The 20,249-nt window shown below is 48.8% G+C and overlaps 1 protein-coding gene across 1 annotated transcript; it reads left to right on the forward strand.

Moving 5' to 3' along the window:
• The first annotated feature begins 12,856 nt into the window (after positions 1 to 12,856).
• rbbp8l (retinoblastoma binding protein 8-like) lies at positions 12,857 to 20,171 on the forward strand. Its single transcript, XM_067239424.1, has 7 exons — positions 12,857 to 13,018; positions 14,462 to 14,568; positions 14,994 to 15,036; positions 16,812 to 16,907; positions 17,039 to 17,151; positions 17,496 to 17,562; positions 19,928 to 20,171. Exons 2-7 carry the CDS (start codon positions 14,502 to 14,504, stop codon positions 20,169 to 20,171), a joined length of 630 nt encoding a protein of 209 aa, XP_067095525.1. The 5' UTR covers positions 12,857 to 13,018; positions 14,462 to 14,501.
• Positions 20,172 to 20,249: the final 78 nt, after the last annotated feature.

Raw genomic sequence — 20,249 nt, forward strand, 5'->3', positions numbered from 1 at the left:
GTATGTGACCAGTGAACAGCAGAGAGAGAGAGAGTGTGGGAGGCTGGTGTTGGAGAGGGTAACACAAGTATTTATTTAAGTCATATTCAGCCCTTAAATCAGAACTTCCTCAGGTTGTCTGCTCTCTGCCTCCCCTGGGAGACTCCATCATCTCCTGTCAGGGAGGCTCCTCCCCTGGGAGACTCCATCATCTCCTGTCAGGGAGGCTCCTCCCCTGGGAGACTCCATCATCTCCTGTCAGGGAGGCTCCTCCCCTGGGAGACTCCATCATCTCCTCTCGGGAGGCTCCTCCCCTGGGAGACTCCATCATCTCCTCTCGGGGAGGCTTGGCCAGAGCAGGACTGTGGTTTGTGGGTGTGTCTATAGACATGCATGTGCCTACATAAACACACACACACATTACACAAACACTTAAACGTGTCAAATTTAAATACGGTTGTTTACTTTGTCTACGTTGATGATGTGGTATACCTTACTGGTCATTTGTTACCCCCCCTCTCACCTTCCCCAGTCACCCAGCCCCCCTCTCGTCTCCCCCCATCCAACCACCCCCCCCTCACCCTCTCCACCCCCCCTCTCACCCCCTCCTCACCCTCTCCACCCCCCCTCTCACCCCCTCCTCACCCTCTCCACCTCCCCCCGCTCACCCTCTCCACCCCCCCTCTCACCCCCTCCTCACCCTCTCCACCTCCCCCCCTCACCCTCTCCACCTCCCCCCCTCACCCTCTCCACCCCCCCTCTCACCCCCTCCTCACCCTGTCCACCTCCCCCCCCTCACCCTCTCCACCCCCCCTCTCACCCCCTCCTCACCCTCTCCACCTCCCCCCCTCACCCTCTCCACCCCCCCCTCTCACCCCCCCCTCACCCTCTCCAACCCCCTCACCCTCTCCACCCCCCCTCACCCTCTCCACCCCCCCTCTCACCCCCCCACCCTCTCCAACCCCCTCACCCTCTCCACCCCCCTCACCCTCTCCACCCCCCCTCTCACCCCCCCCTCACCCTCTCCACCCCCCCTCTCACCCCCTCCTCACCCTCTCCACCCCTCCTCACCCTCTCCAACCCCCTCACCCTGTCCACCCCCCCTCACCCTCTCACCCCCCCTCACCCTCTCCACCCCCCCTCTCACCCCCCCTCACCCTCTCCAACCCCCTCACCCTCTCCACCCCCCCCTCACCCTCTCCACCCCCCCCTCACCCTCTCCAACCCCCTCACCCTCTCCACCCCCCCTCAACCTCTCCACCCCCCCCTCACCCTCTCCACCCTCTCCACCCCCCCCCTCTCACCCTCTCTACCCCCCCAACCCTCTCCACCCCCCCACCCTCTCCACCCCCCCCAGTCTGAATATCTGTGTGTGTGTTTATTCTTCTCTTTTTTCTCTCCTTTTTGTCGAACACAGAAATATAAATAGCAAAGGAAAGAGAGAGAGACATGGAATGAAACAGAGAGAAAGAAGGATACAGAGAAAGAAAAATCTTTTCCTGGTCCGATATAATTAGCTGTGTCTAAACAGAGTCCATTCTGTTACAGACTTCTAAATTTAGTAGACAGAGAGGAATGATGGATAACAGGGAGAAGGGGGGGGAGGGAGGAAGGATAAAAGGGAGGTAGGGAGTCAGTAGAGGGAGGAGTGGATAGAAGGAGGGAGGAGCGGCGAGAGAGAGAGAGAGGGGGGGGGGGGGAGAAGGATGGTTTTATGAAATTTCCCAGAGGAGGATAGTCCTCCTATGAGGAAGCTCCACTGCTCCTCGCACCCACACACACTCATACACCCACACACACACACTCATTCACTCACACTCACCCACACACACTCACACACACACACACTCATACACCCACACACACACACACTCATTTACTCACACTCACTCACACACACACACTCATACACCCACACACACACATACACCCACACACACTCACTCACACACACACACTCATACACCCACACACACTCATTCACTCCCCTGCAGCCCCCCTCCTCTCCCCTGCACCCCCCCTCCTCTCCCCTGCAGCCCCCCTCCTCTCCCCTGCATCCCCCCTCCTCTCCCCTGCACCCCCCCTCCTCTCCCCTGCATCCCCCCTCCTCTCCCTTGCACCCCCTCCTCTCCCCTGCAGCCCCCTCCTCTCCCCTGCACCCCCTCCTCTCCCCTGCATCCCCCCTCCTCTCCCCTGCAGCCCCCCTCCTCTCCCCTGCACCCCCTCCTCTCCCCTGCACCCCCTCCTCTCCCCTGCACCCCCCTCCTCTCCCCTGCACCCCCCCTCCTCTCCCCTGCAGCCCCCCTCCTCTCCCCTGCACCCCCTCCTCTCCCCTGCACCCCCTCCTCTCCCCTGCACCCCCCCTCCTCTCCCCTGCATCCCCCCTCCTCTCCCCTGCACCCCCCTCCTCTCCCCTGCAGCCCCCCTCCTCTCCCCTGCACCCCCTCCTCTCCCCTGCACCCCCCCTCCTCTCCCCTGCAGCCCCCCCTCCTCTCCCCTGCACCCCCTCCTCTCCCCTGCACCCCCCCCTCCTCTCCCCTGCCCCCCCCTCCTCTCCCCTGCATCCCAGAGAGATAGACAGAGACAGAGAGAGGAGACAGAGAGGTGCAGAGTGATGTGTACCAGGTACCTGTGTTCCCAGCATGCCACCTCAGTATCAGTGCCTGGTGTCTTGCACGCACATACACACTCACACATACACACTCACATTCACGCATGCAGGTCTAGGTTCTAGAATGTTGGTCTGGTCTGGGCAGTGTTTCCCACAGAATGTGATTATATTTGTGGTGGTAGGCAGGGTCGGAGCCAGACGTTGTAAAAATGTGTCCTAGTATGGGTCAGATGTGAGTGTAGATAGGGACTCCTAGTGTGGGTCAGATGTGAGTGTAGGGACTCCTAGTGTGGGTCAGATGTGAGTGTAGATAGGGACTCCTAGTGTGGGTCAGATGTGAGTGTAGATAGGGACTCCTAGTGTGGGTCAGATGTGAGTGTAGATAGGGACTCCTAGTGTGGGTCAGATGTGAGTGTAGATAGGGACTCCTAGTGTGGGTTAGATGTGAGTGTAGGGACTCCTAGTGTGGGTTAGATGTGAGTGTAGATAGGGACTCTAGTGTGGGTCAGATGTGAGTGTAGATAGGGACTCCTAGTGTGGGTTAGATGTGAGTGTAGATAGGGCGACACGCCCCCCCAGTCTCGAACAGAGAAGACTGCTGATTTTCTTACGGCTTCAAAGCCTAATTTAACATACTTGTCGGTGTTTTTTTTATTCGAATTTGGATGGGTAGTTAATAACACATTATGCTGTGGTGTGGTGAACTTGAAACTCGTTTTTAATTCCACTTTACAGGATCTTTAAGAAGAAAATAATCGGCCATGTATCGAGTTGCGGCTACTGTCGTGTTGGCCGCAGCCTGTCTGAAGTAGATTGACCAGCGAGGTGAATAGCGAATGGGATGTGACATGAGCGGTTACGTGACACTGAAACAGTAGATTCAGAAAAGTTAATTTTTTCAAATAGGTTAAAATAAATATTCAAGTCACTCATTTTTGTAAATACAAGTTAACTTGTTAAAGTCTTTCAAAATTGTAAATGGAGGCTTTGACTCTGTCCCTGTTGTTATGGTTACTTATTTCAGACACTTTGTACAGGCTTATATCCTATGTAGCCAGCGCAATAATTTATAACGGTGAAAAGACAGTTTTGCTGCAATTACGTAGTAGGTGTCCGTATATCACCTGATAATGGACACCCCTTCAGCCAATCAGAATCAAGTATTAACCCAGACCATGGTATAATTCACTTTAATGTATCAGTTTTGGACATATTTGTGCAGAGAATTATGATACTAACCATTCGTAAACTCCGGATTGATTCTCCGTTTCTCTGAAAAAGCTGTTCGTCCTGTACATTGATTTAGAGCATGCACGGAGAGAGGGGGCTATTATGGAAGAAAATCAGTGACATAATGTTTTGAATTTTAAAAAGCATTGAATACTTAATATTACAATTTAAAAAAACTAAAACTAAAAACGAATATGTTGGTTTTGAATTGACCTCTTCAAAGTTTAAATAGGAATTTATTTAAATTAAATAAAAACAATGTAAGCTTCAGAAATGCTATCAGAACAATTTAGGCTGATCAAATTCAAATGGTGAAATTCGAGCCGAAAAAATGTGATCCGAAAAAATGCCGATAGCAACATCAGTCAAACAATCACAGCCTGGGGTCTGAGGAGAGAGGTCCGGTTTTTGGGATCGGAATTTCAACAAAAAAAATACGTACGCTGTAGGGACCGTTGGAAATATTTAGAACTCACTCATCTAAAGGTTAAAATTCAAAACATGATGTCACTGATTCGCTTCCGGAGCTATTCACAGACGAGTCCGTTGCAAGGTCTGTTTCCAGGTTAAACTGTCAAAAAAAGGTACTACATTAATTAAAGTGAATACATTTGTTGCAGTCAATTTCTTTTTGTGGTGAGCCGCCACAAAAAGAAAACACTGCTGGGTTCTAGAATGCTGGTCTGGTCTGGGTTCTAGAATTCGGTCTGGTCTGGGTTCTAGAACGCTGGTCTGGTCTGGGTTATAGAACACTGGCTTGGTCTGGATTCTAGAACACTGATCTGGTCTGGGTTCTAGAATGCTGGTTTGGTCTGGATTCTAGAACACTGGTCTGATCTGGATTCTAGAACGCTGGTCTGGTCTGGGTTCTAGAACACTGGTCTGGTCTGGTCTGGGTTGGGCCGCTGGTTCTGTTTGATCCTGTGATGTCATAGTCAGGGCTCCTCTGCAGCTGAGCACAGCACTAAATTATTATCATTATGGCAGTCGTAAAGACACTGCTGGAGCTCTACCATTCTTCTCCATTATCTCTCCCTCCCCTCTCATTCTCCCTCCCTCCTCCCTTCCCCATCTCATTCGTCTTCCTTCCCCCTGTTATTCTCCCTCCCTCCCCTCTCACCCTCCCTCCCCCTCTCATTCTCTCTTCACTGATGAGTGAAGGAGAGAGACATTGATCTAGATCTAGATTCAACTTTATTGTCATTACACAAGTACAGGTACAAGGCAACGAAATGTAGTTATGTAGCATTGAGAGTGTGAAGGAAAGAATGAAGGAGGGAGAGACAAGGAGAGAGTGAAGGAGAGAGAGTGTGAAAGAGTGGAGGAGACTGGGGGGCAGAAATTAGATTAAAGACAGAATAGGAGAGAGAGAGAGACAGGAGAGTGATGAGAGAGAGACACACAAAGAGAGCTCTGCAGATTTATGGCAGCAGCTCCAGATCCTGTAGAAGAATCTCTAATCATGATTTGTTTGATTACGTAGAGCTGGCAGCGGTTCCATCAACCTCCAAGAGAACATCTACAGCAGGGGGTCAAGAGTTCAACCTCTCTACTGTGCTCTGCTCTACTCTGCTCTACTCTGCTCTGCTCTACTCTGCTCTGCTCTACTCAACTCTACTCTACTTTGCTCTACTCAGCTCTACTCTGCTCTACTCTGCTCTGCTCTGCTCTGCTCTGCTCTGCTCTGCTCTACTGTACTGTACTCTGCTCTTCTCTGCTCTGCTCTACTCTACTCTGCTCTGCTCTGCTCTGCTCTGCTCTGCTCTACTCTACTGTAGTCTGCTCGACTTTACTCTAGTCTTCTCTACTCTACTCTGCTGTACTCTAGTCTGCTCTGCTCTAGTCTGCTCTAATTTACTCTACTCTGCTCTAGTCTGCTCTGCTCCAGTACACTATACTCTACTCTTCATGTGTGTGTTTGTGTGCATGTGTTGGTGGTGTGTGTGTCTGAGTGTGTGTGTGTGTGTGTAAATGTGTGTGAGAGAGAGATACCGTTCAGCTACACACCTCAATAGCTGCCGACCTCCTGACAAGGTCAGAAAACACACCTCCACCTGACCTAATCCTCTGATCCTGAGGGCACCTTACACACGCACACACACACACACACACACACACACACCTTACACTGCACACACCAATATGTTACATCTGGTATCTCCAATATTGACCTTTTATGATGTTGTGTTGGAGATATGATGTTGTTGTTGCACTGAGTAAAAGACTGGGTCCATCACTGCACCCTCTCTCCCTCTGTGTGTGTTTGCATGTGTGTGCAGTTTGTGAGTGCGTGTGTGTGGTTTGTGCGTGTGAGTGTATGTATGTAGCTTGTGTGCCTGAGTGTGAGTGTGTAATTTGTGTGTATATGTTTGTGTGTGTGCGCGTGTGTGTATGTATGTTCTGCTGGCCCGACTCTCAGTCTCTCCCTGTTGTCGCAGGAGATAGTGGAACAGCCCTCCCTCCCTCCCTCCCTCCCTCCCTCCCTCCCTCCCTCCCTCCCTCCCTCCCTCCCTCCCTCCCTCCCTCCCTCCCTCCCTCCCTCCCACCCTCTGACTGAATGGTCTTATCTTCCCCAAACATTGACTTAACCCTTCATCTTACAAGAGACAGACTAACAAATCACACACGCACACACACGCACACACACACACACACACACACACACACACACACACACACACACACACGCACACACACAGATTTACATGTATTCAATTAGCAGGCAGTTTAATCCAAAACACAAACAGCTCATGTAGAAGACAGTAATGTATAATGTGATGATAGTAAGTACAGGAGTTCCAACAGTCTTTTACACAGTGCAACAACAACATCATATCTCCAACACAACATCATAAAAGATCAATATTGGAGATACCAGATGCAACATATTGGTGTGTGCAGTGTAAGGTGTGTGCAGTGTCAGGTGTGTGTGTGTGTGTGTGTGTGTGTGTGTGTGTGTGTGTGTGTGTGTGTGTGTGTGTGTGTGTGTGTGTGTGTAAGGTGCCCTCAGATCAGAGGATTAGGTCAGGTGGAGGTGTGTTTTCTGACCTTGTCAGGAGGTCGGCAGCTATTGAGGTGTGTAGCTGAACGGTATCTCTCTCTCTCACACACACACCTACACGCACACACTCAGACACACACACTCAGACACACACACCTAGAGACTTCTGAGAACACTATCCCTGCTGAAACTGTGAGATTGAGCTTGTTGAAAAAATAAAGCATGGTTTTGTGATGTCACAATGCCAGACCATGTGTGATTTCCTATTGTCAGAACGTGTGATGTCATTTTGCCTGTGTAATGTCATCATTCCTTTGTGATATCATCCTCTTCCTCCTCTCCTTGCACATTAGTGCTGCGTCCATGGTAATCCTCAGTTTGTAACAGGGTTAGGGTTAGAGAGGCTGGTGAAGGCAGATCGTTCCTCAAATCTGAAATACTGTTGGAACTTTATAGAGCCTGTCTCACCCTCCTCTATGGAGCCTGTGTCACCCTCCTCTGTGAAGCCTGTCTCACCCTTCTCTGTGGAGCCTGTCTCACCCTTCTCTATAAAGCCTGTCTCACCCTCCTCTATGGAGCCTGTCTCACCCTCCTCTATGGAGCCTGTGTCACCCTCCTCTATGGAGCCTGTCTCACCCTCCTCTATGGAGCCTGTCTCACCCTCCTCTATGGAGCCTGTCTCACCCTCCTCTATGGAGCCTGTGTCACCCTTCTCTATGGAGCCTGTGTCACCCTCCTCTATGGAGGCTGTCTCACCCTCCTCTATGGAGCCCGACTCACCCTTCTCTGTGGAGCCTGTCTCACCATCCTCTATGGAGCCTGTCTCACCCTCCTCTATGGAGCCTGTGTCACCCTCCTCTATGGAGCCTGTCTCACCCTCCTCTATGGAGCCTGTCTCACCCTCCTCTATGGAGCCTGTCTCACCCTTCTCTATGGAGCCTGTGTCACCCTCCTCTATGGAGGCTGTCTCACCCTCCTCTATGGAGCCCGACTCACCCTTCTCTGTGGAGCCTGTCTCACCATCCTCTATAGAGCCTGTCTCACCCTCCATGGCAGCCTCCCAGATGTAGAGAAGTGTGATGTCACAACACAAACATCCTCTAATCAGGGAGATAAGCTTCACACAGCATGCCAAACAGAGGCTTCTAAACCAAGTTGTACAAGATCTCAAACTACAGAAACTGCAGAAACATGAGCTCAAACTATACCCCTCCTCTCTCTCTCTCTCTCTCTCTTTCTCTACCATTCTCTTTCTCTGCTACCCCATCCTCTCTCTCTGCTATACCTTCCCTCTTTTTTGCTCTCTATCTTTCTCTGTCCCCCCTGCCCCATGCTCTCTATTTTTCTCTATCTTCCTCTCTTCCCTCCTCTCTCTCTCTCCCTACCCCTTCTCTTGCTATCTCTGCTCCCCTCCCTTCCCTCCTCCTTTCCCCCCCTCCCTCCTCCTTTCCCCCCTCCCTCCTCTCTTGCATGCTGCTGGTTCCAGAGGGCCTGGTCAGTGTCCTAACTGTCAGGGCCTGATTGATGTCCTATGCTGGGAAGTCAACTTATCTCCCTCCCTCCCCCCTACACCCCCAACTCCTCCCTCCTTTCCTCCCTCCCTTCCTCACACAACCCCTAACCCTCCCCCTCCCTGCATCTTTAGAAGAGAGAGAAAAAGAGAGAGAGGGGGAGAGAGAGAAAACAGTTTGAAGGTTGATAAGTCAACTACCTGTGGCTTACTTTACCTCAACATGTGTGTGTGTCCCATCCTCATGGCTCTTCTGCTGTCTTTGATGTGCTTTTAAAGTGGCCAATGCTCTCTCTGCTTCACGTCTTATTTGACAAATGTTTATCCGTTTTGAAATGGATTTGGAGCACCCCTACGTATCTCTGGGAGTGCCTGAAAAAGAGAGGAGAAAGTAGGGAAGGAGGAGGGGAGAGTAGGGAAGGAGGAGAGAGCAGGGAAGGAGGAGAGGAGAGAGTAGGGAAGGAGAGGTATTAAACTGTTTACAGCTCTTTCTTTGAGTTTGTATAATGAGGTATGCTTCTGAGAGAGGCTTTGGAAGGAGATATATATAGAGAGAGTTAGGAGAAACAGGGAGAGGTAGAGGAAGAAAGGGAGAGAGAGAGGTGGGAAGCGGGATGGAGCGAGAGAGTGAGAGAAGGGGAGAGGGAGAGAGCGGGAGAGAGAGACCACCCAGGCATCCAGCGTCTCATTCAGTCTAGATTTATGGTTGGTGGAGAGATGGGCCTTCAGAACCAGCCGACGTGTGTGTGTGTTTCTGCATATTCATGTGTCTGTGTGAGTTTGTGGTAAACACAGAGCCCGGAGTTACACACAGAGCCGGGAGTTAAACACAGAGCCGGGAGTTAAACACAGAGTCGGGAGTTAAACACAGAGCCAGGAGTAAAACGGGAGTTAAACACAGAGCCGGGAGTTAAACACAGAGCCGGGAGTTAAACACAGAGCCGGGAGTTACACACAGAGCCGGGAGTTAGAGCCGGGAGTTAAACACAGAGCCGGGAGTTAAACACAGAGCCGGGAGTTAAGCTTAGCACATTGCTGGGACACATTTGTACCTAACCCTCTCCCCTGTAGAGAGAGCTTACCCCAAGCCTGAGGTGTAATTGCCTGATTGTTTCTACTCCCTTTTGGTGTTCTGCTTTCTGTCAGCCAGTCTTGAGCTCCCCCTCTTAATAAGAAATGTTTGGTGTGGGGAAACTGCTTGGTTGGCTGGCAGTTCTAACTGCCCAATAAAGGTATCTTTAAAAGTCAAAAAGTCTCTCTCTCTCTGAACACTACCTCTCTCTCTCTCTCTCTCTCTCTCTCTCTCTCTCTCTCTCTCTCTCTCTCTCTCACCTCACACACACATACACACACACATCTCTCTTACACCCACATGCTGCCCAGAATGCTATTCACAGAGAGAGGGGGAGGGAGAGAGAAAGAGACTGAGAAACAGTGAGACAGAGCAAGGGTAAATTGAGAGAGATGGATACTGAAAGAGAGAAAGAGAGAGGGTAAGAGCAAGAGAGAGGGAGATCAGTTTATCAGTTGGGCCACATGTGGGAAGTCGGTGGGCGTCCTGTCAGAGGGCAGACACAGGAAGTAAAGAGGAAGTAGCTTGGCATAGACAGGAAGTCCCTCTCCAGGAAGCCTCATGGGCACCGGCTGCTGTACACAAACAAACAAACACACACATCACTCTGACTCAGGGCTGTGTGTGTCTGTGCGTGTGTGTGTGTGTCTGTGCGTGTCTGTGCGTGTGTGTGTGTGTGTGTTTGGGCTGGGCTGGACTGGGCTGGGCTAGTATATTGGCTAGGCTAGGTTGAGTAAGGCTGGGCTGGGCTAGTACATTTACTAGGTTGGGCTGAGCTAGTTTGTTGGTTGGCTAAGCTAAGCTGGGCTTGTATGTTGTCTAGGCTGGGCTAGTCTATTGACTAGGCTGGGCTTGTTTGTTGGCTAGCCTAAACTGGGCTTATATGTTGGCTAAGCTAGTTTGGGGGCTGAGATTGGGTCTGTTTGTATAGCAATGTTCTAATCATTACCAAGAGTTACCACCTGCATCAGCCTGACCTTGCTCATTATGCTGACAGTTGGCTTCTCTTGTCATAGGCTAGCACATGTACAGACACACACACACTCTCACACGCACACACACACACACACCACACACACTCACAGGTTCCCGTCAGAAAGAAAACAGCACAAAGCAGCAATACAAGGTGAGTGTGTGCGTGCGTGTGTGTGTGAGAGAGAGAGTGTGTGAGTGTTTGCATGTGTGTGCGTGTGTGAGTGTTTGCATGTGTGTGAGTGTGTGTGTGTTTGGATGTGGTTGTGTGATACTGCCACCTAGTGACCATGACCCCTGCAGAGATTTAGGGTGCTCCTCCAGTACTGGGCTCTGCCAGCAGGGGGAGATGGGAGCGGAGAGGAGGAGAGGAGAAGAGGAGGAGAGGAGAAGAGGAGGAGAGGAGAAGAGGAGGAGAGGAGGAGAGGAGGAGAGGAGGAGAGGAGAAGAGGAGGAGGGGAGAAGAGGAGAAGAGGAGGAGAGGAGGAGAGGAGAAGAGGAGGAGAGGAGGAGAGGAGGAGAGGAGGAGAGGAGAGGAGAAGAGGAGGAGAGGAGGAGAGGAGAAGAGGAGGAGAGGAGGAGAGGAGGAGAGGAGAAGAGGAGAAGAGGAGGAGAGGAGAAGAGGAGGAGAGGAGGAGAGGAGGAGAGGAGAAGAGGAGGAGAGGAGAAGAGGAGAAGAGGAGGAGAGGAGGAGAGGAGGAGAGGAGAAGAGGAGGAGAGGTTGCTGATGTCTGGTGTCGTGGCCAAAAGTATCGAAAATGATATACATTTTGTGCTTCGCAAAGTTTTCTACTTCAGTTCTAGTGTTGATTCACATTGTTTATAGATTAGTGTGCAGAGTGAGTCTTCAGATGCATTTGAAACAAAAGCTTCATCATTCAAATGTTTACTTTATCACAAAAACCCACATTTCACTGTTTTAGGCCCTGATATAAAATGACTGCTAACATAACTTCAACATGGGAAAGTGTGAACTAGTCAGGTAAAATGTATCATTTTGATTAGATTATAAGAGCAGACTGATTGCTATAAAAACAGTTACTCTTTGCATATATTGAATGCTTTTGCCAAATACTGAAGCAGCAAACTTAAAATAATAACGTGTCAATGCCAATACTTTTGGCCAAGGATGTACAACAGACTAATCTGATTCCTATAAACAACTACAATCAGTGGCAGTGAAAATAGATGAAAACTAATATAATATATAAAAAATATTATAAACAATATCAACATACAAAACACTGAAATACCACCACACAAGATCGCATGTTAAGTCATCTTAAACTAATTATCGATGTTAAGAGGTCAGGGTTCAAACTACAGCTTGTCCAGAGAGGACCCTGGCTGAGAGGCCTATCTCTGTCTGTCTGTCTGCTGTCTTTCTGCCTGTCTGTATGTATGCCTGTCTCTCTGGCTGTCTGCCTGCCTGTCTCTCTGTCTGCCTGTCTCTCTGGCTGTCTGCCTGCCTGTCTCTCTGTCTGCCTGTCTCTCTGGCTGTCTGCCTGCCTGTCTCTCTGTCTGCCTGTCTCTCTGGCTGTCTGCCTGCCTGTCTCTCTGTCTGCCTGTCTCTCTGGCTGTCTGCCTGTCTCTCTAGCTGTCTGCCTGTCATTCTGTCTGCTGTCTTTCTGCCTGTCTGTCTGTCTGTATGTATGCCTGTCTCTGTCTGCCTGCCTGTCTCTCTGGCTGCCTGCCTGTCTCTCTGTCTGTCTGCCTGTCTCTCTGTCTGCCTGCCTGTCTCTCTGGCTGTCTGCCTGTCTCTCTAGCTGTCTGCCTGTCTCTCTGTCTGTCTGCTGTCTTTCTGCCTGTCTGTATGTATGTATGCCTGTGTCTGTCTGCCTGCCTGTCTCTCTGGCCCATATCAAGTATAAGCAAGTCAACATTCCACAGGTTCTGTTTTCCATCGCAGGTCACATCAGAACATTCCATAACTGTGCCTGTATCCGTGGTGACACTACTGTTGGTTTGGAGAATATTCCGGAACTCCGGAATATTCCGGATCTGGTTCTCATGGTTCCATGAGGGAGCTCATGCTCTGTGTTCCGGTGAATGCAGCAACCAGACAGGACCAGGAAGTGTCCTCCACAGCTGTACTGGTGCATGCCTTTACTCCACACACCTGGTCCTGGTCTCTCTCCCTCTCTCTGTTTCTCCCTCCTTCACTTTTTCTTTCTCTCCCCCCCCCTCCCCCCCCTTCCTCTCCCTCCCTCTCAGTGTCTCTCTTAATCTCACCCTTTCCAGGGTTTAGAAGACCGGTCGTTCTGGTTTATTTGGATTTCTGCAGAACTGGTCTTTCCAGGTAGAACTTGCCCCAACGCCGATGTTTGTGTTGCTGTGCAGAAGAACAGCCCCAACCGGTTCTTTGAGGCGGAGATGGAAGGAGGGAGGGAGGGCAGGCAGGCTGAGACCTCCTCCCTCGCCTCTTTCTCCTCTCTCGTCTTCCTTCTCTCTCAGTGTTTCTGTCGGCTGCTGTCTCCATCTCAGAATGAAGCCCTGACAGCACAAACACTTTCTGGAACGGAGACATACGGACTCACACGCACAGAACGACAGACGTGAAAGAGAGAGAATAAGAGAGAGAGAGAGAGGGAGAGGAAGAGAGAGAGAAAGAGAGAGGTAGAGACAGCTCCTTGCTCTGACAAGGTGAGTAGACTTTCTGTGCCCACTGTGGAGATGTGCAGAGGGATGACATAGGTGTCATGGGGGGTGGAGCGGTTTAGAAGGGTGTGGAGAGAGGGGTGTGGAGGGGTGTAGAGGGGTGAGAGAAGAGTGTAGAGGGGTAAGAGAGGGGTGTGGAGGGATGAGAAAGAGGTGTGGAGGGTGTAGAGGTGTGAAAGGAGTGTAAAGTGGTGAGAGAGGAGTTTAGAGGGGTGAGGAGGGGTGAGAGAGAGGTGTGGAGGGGTGGAAGAAGAGTTGAGAGGGGTGAGAGAGGGGTGTGGAGGATTATAGAGAGAGGTGTGGAGGGGTGGAAGAAGAGTTGAGAGGGGTGAGAGAGGGGTGTGGAGGATTATAGAGAGGGGTGTGGAGGGTAACAGAGGGGTCTAGGGTTGGTACTAGGGTACTGGTGCTGGGGCCTGGTGTTGGTACTAGTGTTGGGTCTAGGGTGGTTGATGAAGAGACTGGTATTGAGTAACAGCAGAGGAACCAGGATGAGGAGGTGGAGTAAAACATGTGTGATCTTGTCTGTGGGGTTGTTCACAACCATGCAGATGTGTGGGTGCTGTCTCTCCACAGCTAGCTCTGACACCTCAGCTAGCTCTAACACCACAGCTAGCTCTGACACCACAGCTAGCTCTGACACCAGAGCTAGCTCTAACACCACAGCTAGCTCTGACACCACAGCTAGCTCTAACACCACAGCTAGCTCTGACACCAGAGCTAGCTCTAACACCACAGCTAGCTCTGACACCACAGCTAGCTCTGACACCACAGCTAGCTCTGACACCTCAGCTAGCTAGCTGTCTCTCCACAGATAGCTTGCTGTCTCCCCACATACAGACCACACTATACAGACTACAGCAAGAAAGAGAGATAAGGAGAGGGAGAGAGATGAGGAGAGAGAGATGAGGAGAAAGAAAGAGATGAGGAGAGAGAGGGAGAGAGAGAGAGAGAGATGAGACAGGTACAGGTCTTCTCTTGCTCTGCAAGCTTTAGGGAAATGTGTTATCCAACGTATCCCAACATGTCAACTTAGCAGAAAACAGATCCATGGTGTGCGTTTGTGTGTGTGTGTGTACTACCCCTGCATTTCTTTTTGATTCTACCTTGGTTTGGCCTGGCCTGGTCTGGTTTGGCCTGGTCTGGTTTGGCCTGGTCTGGTTTGGCCGAGATAAAATACACTGCAGAACTGTATTCCAGGTCTAAATAGGGTTTAATCCACATGCTTCCTCATTCTATGAATGATCATTGATATGTTCCTGCAACAGAGATACACATGCACACACACTAACACACACACCAACACACACCCACACACAGATCAAGGCTGAAGGCGGTGCTGCCAGCCAGTAAATCCAGTTCTCCAGGTTGTTGCTATCGTCCTGTGTAACAGTTTTCTTCCTGTCATCTCCTCACATAACCAACCAGATAAGCCAGAGGTCAGAGGTGATACAAAGGTGGAGGCGCCATGGCGATGGAAGGTTTCAGCGAGTTGATTCGCCGGCTGAATGATGCACACGAGCGAGAAGTCGAAGGTGAGGGACACGCCCACTGCTGCCAGGCTTATTAACAGAGCACGGATAGGACTAACCCAGGGTGATTAACAGAGCCCAGATAGGACTAACCCAGGGTGATTAATAGGGGTGGGAATCTTTTGGTACCTCACGATTTGATTCAAATCGATTCATGGGGTCAGATTTTGATAAAACTCGATTCACCCTTTTTCCAAGATAAAAAACAAATTTATATTACCAAAAAAACTGATACAAAAAAAACGATTTTTGAAATTTGGGAATCGCTAGAAGACTGAATCGCAATTCAAATGTGAATCAATTTTTTCCCCCACCCATAGTGATTAACAGAGCCCAGATAGGATCTGATACATAACCAAACAAGACTGTACCACACTTGGAAATCAAATATCTTATGGTCATGTGATCAATCTGGGCTTGTCCTATAGGACTGAGAGAGAAGATCCAGGAGCTGACCAATAAGAAGGGAGGGTGAGTATGATTGGAGTATGATTGGATAAACTCACTTCTTAGTAGAAATATAGACCACCAGGAGCATACCGTATTTTTCGGAAATAAAACCATGGCTTGTACCCCGATTTTACAGTTTTCCTGTGGTTGTACGGCTTATATTTCGAAGTGGCGTATATCCCGGTTTTAGAACAAAGAAGTGGCTTCGTCCCAAGATCTACAGACCATGCAGCTAATTTAATGCTCAACACTTGAACGGGGCTTAGGCCTATTACTTGAAAGAGGAATTATTTACTGTGTCGTCTCAGTTACACAATCAGGGTTTGGAAATACAGTGACTTGCTAAAGTAGGCAAATGGCTAGTAGAAAATAAAATGTCATAATGTTGCCTTGGTCCACTCCACCAAGGCAACACGCTGGCACCAGCGCACCATTTCCTGAAGGCAACATGAATGAGGGGTCTTCTGCCTTCTTTGTTAGGCTGTCACTCATAATTCCACGCCCCTCTGAGTTGAAGCCACGCCCCCTACGCAAAATCGGTTCCAAAAGTCTGAAACTGAAAAAAACTGATCTGAAACTGAAAAACTGCTTTGAAACTGACAAAAAAACATTTGAAGACATAAAAAAAATAAGTTTTGAATCTGAAAACATAAAATGTGGAACTGAAAACAAATATAAAAGTGAACATTTTAAATTAATAATTTATTCAAAATAATTCCAGAATTTAATCTAAATTGTATTCAAACTGAAAGAAAAATGGGTACACTTATTTTTAGTTTGAATACAGGGTTTTATTTTTCAAGTTTTAGACCAAAACTTTAATTTTCAATTTCAAGCTTTAGATTTTCAAATATATATTTTTTTTATTAACAAAACATTTGGCCCTGTTTTAGCTCCATATATTATTTGCAGATAATAATTAATACAAGTTTTTTTTTTTTAAGACTGATTAAGTGAAATTTGATCATTTCTCACAGCACACCTGACGATCTCTCACGGCACATTGGTTGAAAATCCCTGCCCTAACTCACACAGTAATAGTAGCTAGCTCTAGCTATCACTAGCTAGCTATCGAACGGACTTGAGCAGTACCATTAGCTAGGCTAGCTAGTTAGCAATATTTTGCTACATTATAATGTACTCAATTCTCTGATTGTCAGATTGCTTGCTAGTCGTTAAGGTTGACAGAATTGGTCTGTCATTCGTTTGGGTAATGTAACATGACTTTCTCAGTTTCTAACTAAAATCTGAAACAAGAGAGATCTCCGTGAGGGTGACCTGTTTATTGGTTGATGAAAAAAAGAGAGAATCTGAATGTAGGGTTAAGAAAGCATTAGCTAGTTATTACAAGTCACGTTTCTAACTTCCCCAGAAGTTTTAGACCTGCCTATTTTTTCCCGGATATAGTATCACTGTCGTGTGCATATATCCAATTAGCTATCATTATGACAAATGGCTTCAACAATACACTGTATTCACACAAAACCAAACCTGCACTTCTGCTGCAGGCCACTTTTTGTCCCATATTTCAGTGACAAAGTTGACAACCCTAAGCGTGACTCTAAAACAGGTAGTAGTAATGGCTACTTTTTACTTAAGTATATGTCAGAGCCCACACTTCTTTACTTTAACTTCAGAGAAAAAGTGTTGTCAGTACTTCAACTTTTACCAGAGTCTTTTTAAACATGAATATCTGTACTTCTATTTGAGTGAAGGATGTGTGTACTTTTGCCATCTTTGGGTCTGACTAAATATACTCTACTAGTTAGGCCTGACTGCTGGTCTGTTGTGAGCAGGGATAGCAAGCGGATGGAGGAACTGTTCAACAGGAACCAGCAGCTCAGAGAGCAGCAGAGGCTTCTGACAGACAACATCAAACAACTGGAGAACAGGTAGGTGTGTGTATTTGGCAACTTTGTGAATGATTGATTCCTTTCTGACCTGGGTGTTTGTGTCATTCTGTGTGTGTGTGTGTGTGTGTGTGTGTGTTTGTGTCATTCTGCGTGTGTGTGTGTGTGTTCAGGCTGCGGGCTGGGCTGTGTGACAGGTGTTCAGTAACTCAGGATGTGGCCAGGAGGAGACAGCAGGAGTATGAGAGCTCCCAGATACAGAGTCTACAACACATCTCCCGCCTGGGTAACTGCTCCTCTCCATCCCTCCTCTTTTCTTTCTCCTCTCTAATTCTCCGCTCCTTCCTCTCTCCTCTCCATATATCTCCTGTCTCTCCTCTCTCTCCTGTCTAACTCTCCCCTCCTCCTCTCCATATATCTCCTGTCTCTCCTCTCTCTCCTGTCTAACTCTCCCCTCCTCCTCTCCATCCCTCCCCCTCCCTAGGGTTAGGGTTACCCCAGGGTTATTGGCTAAGGTCAGAATCAGGTATTTCCAACACATGTCCAGTCTGTATTCTAACCTTTCCCATCCCCCCATCCCCTCATCCCCCCCTCCTCCATCTCACTCTTCTTCTCTTGCCCCCCCCTCAGCCGCGGAGGTGAGTGTCCTGAAGCAGGGGAACCGGAGTCTGAGGGAGGACCTGAGAGCAGTGCAGGAGTGAGTCTACCTGTGTGCTCTCCGTGCTGCCCCCAGCCCCACTGTGCTGCCCCCAGCCACACCGTGCTGCCCCCAGCCACACCGTGCTTCCCCCAGCCACACCGTGCTGCCCCCAGCCACACCGTGCTGCCCCCAGCCACACCGTGCTGCCCCCAGCCACACCGTGCTGCCCCCAGCCAGCCCCCAGCCAGCAGACAGATGTTATTGTTGCTCTGTTTCCATTTGCATTTGATAGTTGATTGATCTAGCACAGTGGTTCCTAAAGTGGGGAAGCGCGTCCCCTAAGGTGGGGCGCAGATCCATTTCAGGGGGGGGGGGGGGGATGGATGAATCAATCAATCAATAATTGACACTGCTAGCTGCTAGCATAACATGGGCAAGTTTTTGACGGGGCTCCCACGTAAACACAAAGCAGAGGATGAAGCTTCGCCAAATGTGCTTCCAAAGCAATTTCCTTCCAAGGCAAAGACTAGAAAATATGACGACACACAGGGGCGGTTTTAGGCACGGGCGGACCGGGCGGCATTTTTTCATGTCACGTGGGGGGCGCACGAGCATAAAATAATAAATAAAAATCTCTGCGCCGCAAGCGGTTTTCTCTTTTCTATCATTTCACTGTGTGGGGAATTGGCAAATTGGCGCCCCCCTCAGGCAGCTGCAGGCACCCTTGCTTGCTGAGAAGGTGCCGTGTACAGAAGCTGTGTGAAAAAAGGGGAGAAGGACAGACGGCTCATCTGACTGGGTCTCCCAAATGGAACGGACAATTCATAATATTATAAATATAGGCCTAAAGTTCCTGCACATTTTTATTTATTTTTTATTGTGTGAAATGGCGAATAAAAAAAAATGGGTATAGGCTAACTCTTACGTTTGTTAGCCTTTTTGCTATGATGCTTGCTATGCAACAACAATATTTCGGTTTTAACTCAACAAACACGAGATAACATTTCACCATAATAGTGTGCTTTGCAACAAAACTGTAACAAGTTCAGTTATTATTTATTTTCATTATTTAGGTTAGGCCCTGTAATTAGCCAAGGGAATTTTCAAATCTGTAGGTAGTTTCAAAGACGAACATTTGCTATTTGCTAAAACTATATTTCGTGACAAAGTATAGTTTAACGTCATAACTAAAAGTGTTCCTCCCTAAAAGTTATATTAATATAGCATGTAATAACAGACATTTAGCGTGTAAGGGCATGTTTATGTAACCCTCCTATTATGTTTGGTGTCAATTTGACCCCAGGCTGTTTTAGCTGGGGGGGGGGGGGGGGGGGGGGGGGGGGGGGGGGGGGCGAAGGGCGTCTGGGTGTACTTCAATGTAGAACCGTCACTGACGACACATATCTTGTCTTTGGCTTCACCTGTACAACGGTGGGTAATGGAGAGGCTGCAGTGTGTTGTCTATCTTAAAGTGCTAGCTTGTGACGGCTTAAAGCCGAACAAGCTAAGATGCCACTTGGAGACAAAATATCCAGAGCTCAAAGACAAGACAGTTGACTTTTTCAGACAAAAACGTGTAAACTGCCGTGCTCAACAGTCTCTCTTTAATAAAGCTGCATCTGTGCCGGCAAACGCTCAACTCGCCTCATATAAAGTTGCCTACCGAGTGGCACAGTGTAAAAAGCCGCACACAATAGCGGAGGAATTAATACTTCCCTGTGCTATGGACAAGTCCTGTTTTAGTTTTTTTGGGGGGGAGGGGGCACGAACATTTTCTTATGTACCAAAGGGGGGCCCATCAGAGAAAGTCTGGGAACCACTGATCTAGCAGATGCTTTCATCCAAAGCGACAAATCCTGCTTCTAGAAAGTACAGCAGAATATCCAGGATCAGAGGTCAGAGTTCGAACAGTGTTTCAGAGGTCAGAGTTCGAACAGTGTTTTAGAGGTCAGAGTTCGAACAGTGTTTCAGAGGTCAGAGTTCTAACAAATAATCTCAGCTACCAGGCACGGTGAATATCAAAATAATTTAACAGTTCCACCACAACTCAATTACTTAAAACTTAAACAGTTGTTGAATTGTTGTATTCTGTTTTGGTTCACCATGCCTCGTAAACACAGACTGTTCCTTGACTCTGACCTCTGAAACACTGTTAGAACTCTGACCTCTGAAACACTGTTAGAACTCTGACCTCTGAAACATTGTTAGAACTCTGACCTCTGACACAATGTTAGAACTCTGACCTCTGAAACACTGTTCGAACTCTGACCTCTGAAACACTGTTAGAACTCTGACCTCTGAAACACTGTTGTCTGATCCTGGGTCTTATACTTCCTATGTGTCCAGTTTGTACGTGGCTTTGGATAAAAGCTTGTGATGAATAATAATGTATACAACACGTGTTTCAACTTCCTCCTTTCAGAGGTCAAGGTGGGTCCTCCTCCCAGGATATGATCTCAGAGGTCAGACAGAGCCCTGACCTCTCACCCCCAGCCACGCAGGTGGCCCTGGTGAACGCAGGGTGCAAGAGCAGAGGGCTGCCAGTAGAGGGCAACGGCGCCATGAAGACAGAGCCAGACCAGAGAGATGCCTGTGCAGCTGAGGGTGAGAGAAGACTTAAAACAAGCAGACCCAATGTAGACTCCATGTGTCAGTCACGTATTTGAGAAGGTTCAGGTGTACTTGATTAATGTGCCCTTGCGTGGGCCTGCTCACGGAACACAGCTGGAACAGTCTACTCACAC

This window comes from Osmerus mordax, chromosome 7 (assembly GCF_038355195.1).
Source record: "Osmerus mordax isolate fOsmMor3 chromosome 7, fOsmMor3.pri, whole genome shotgun sequence".
Taxonomy (NCBI): Eukaryota; Metazoa; Chordata; class Actinopteri; order Osmeriformes; family Osmeridae; genus Osmerus; species Osmerus mordax.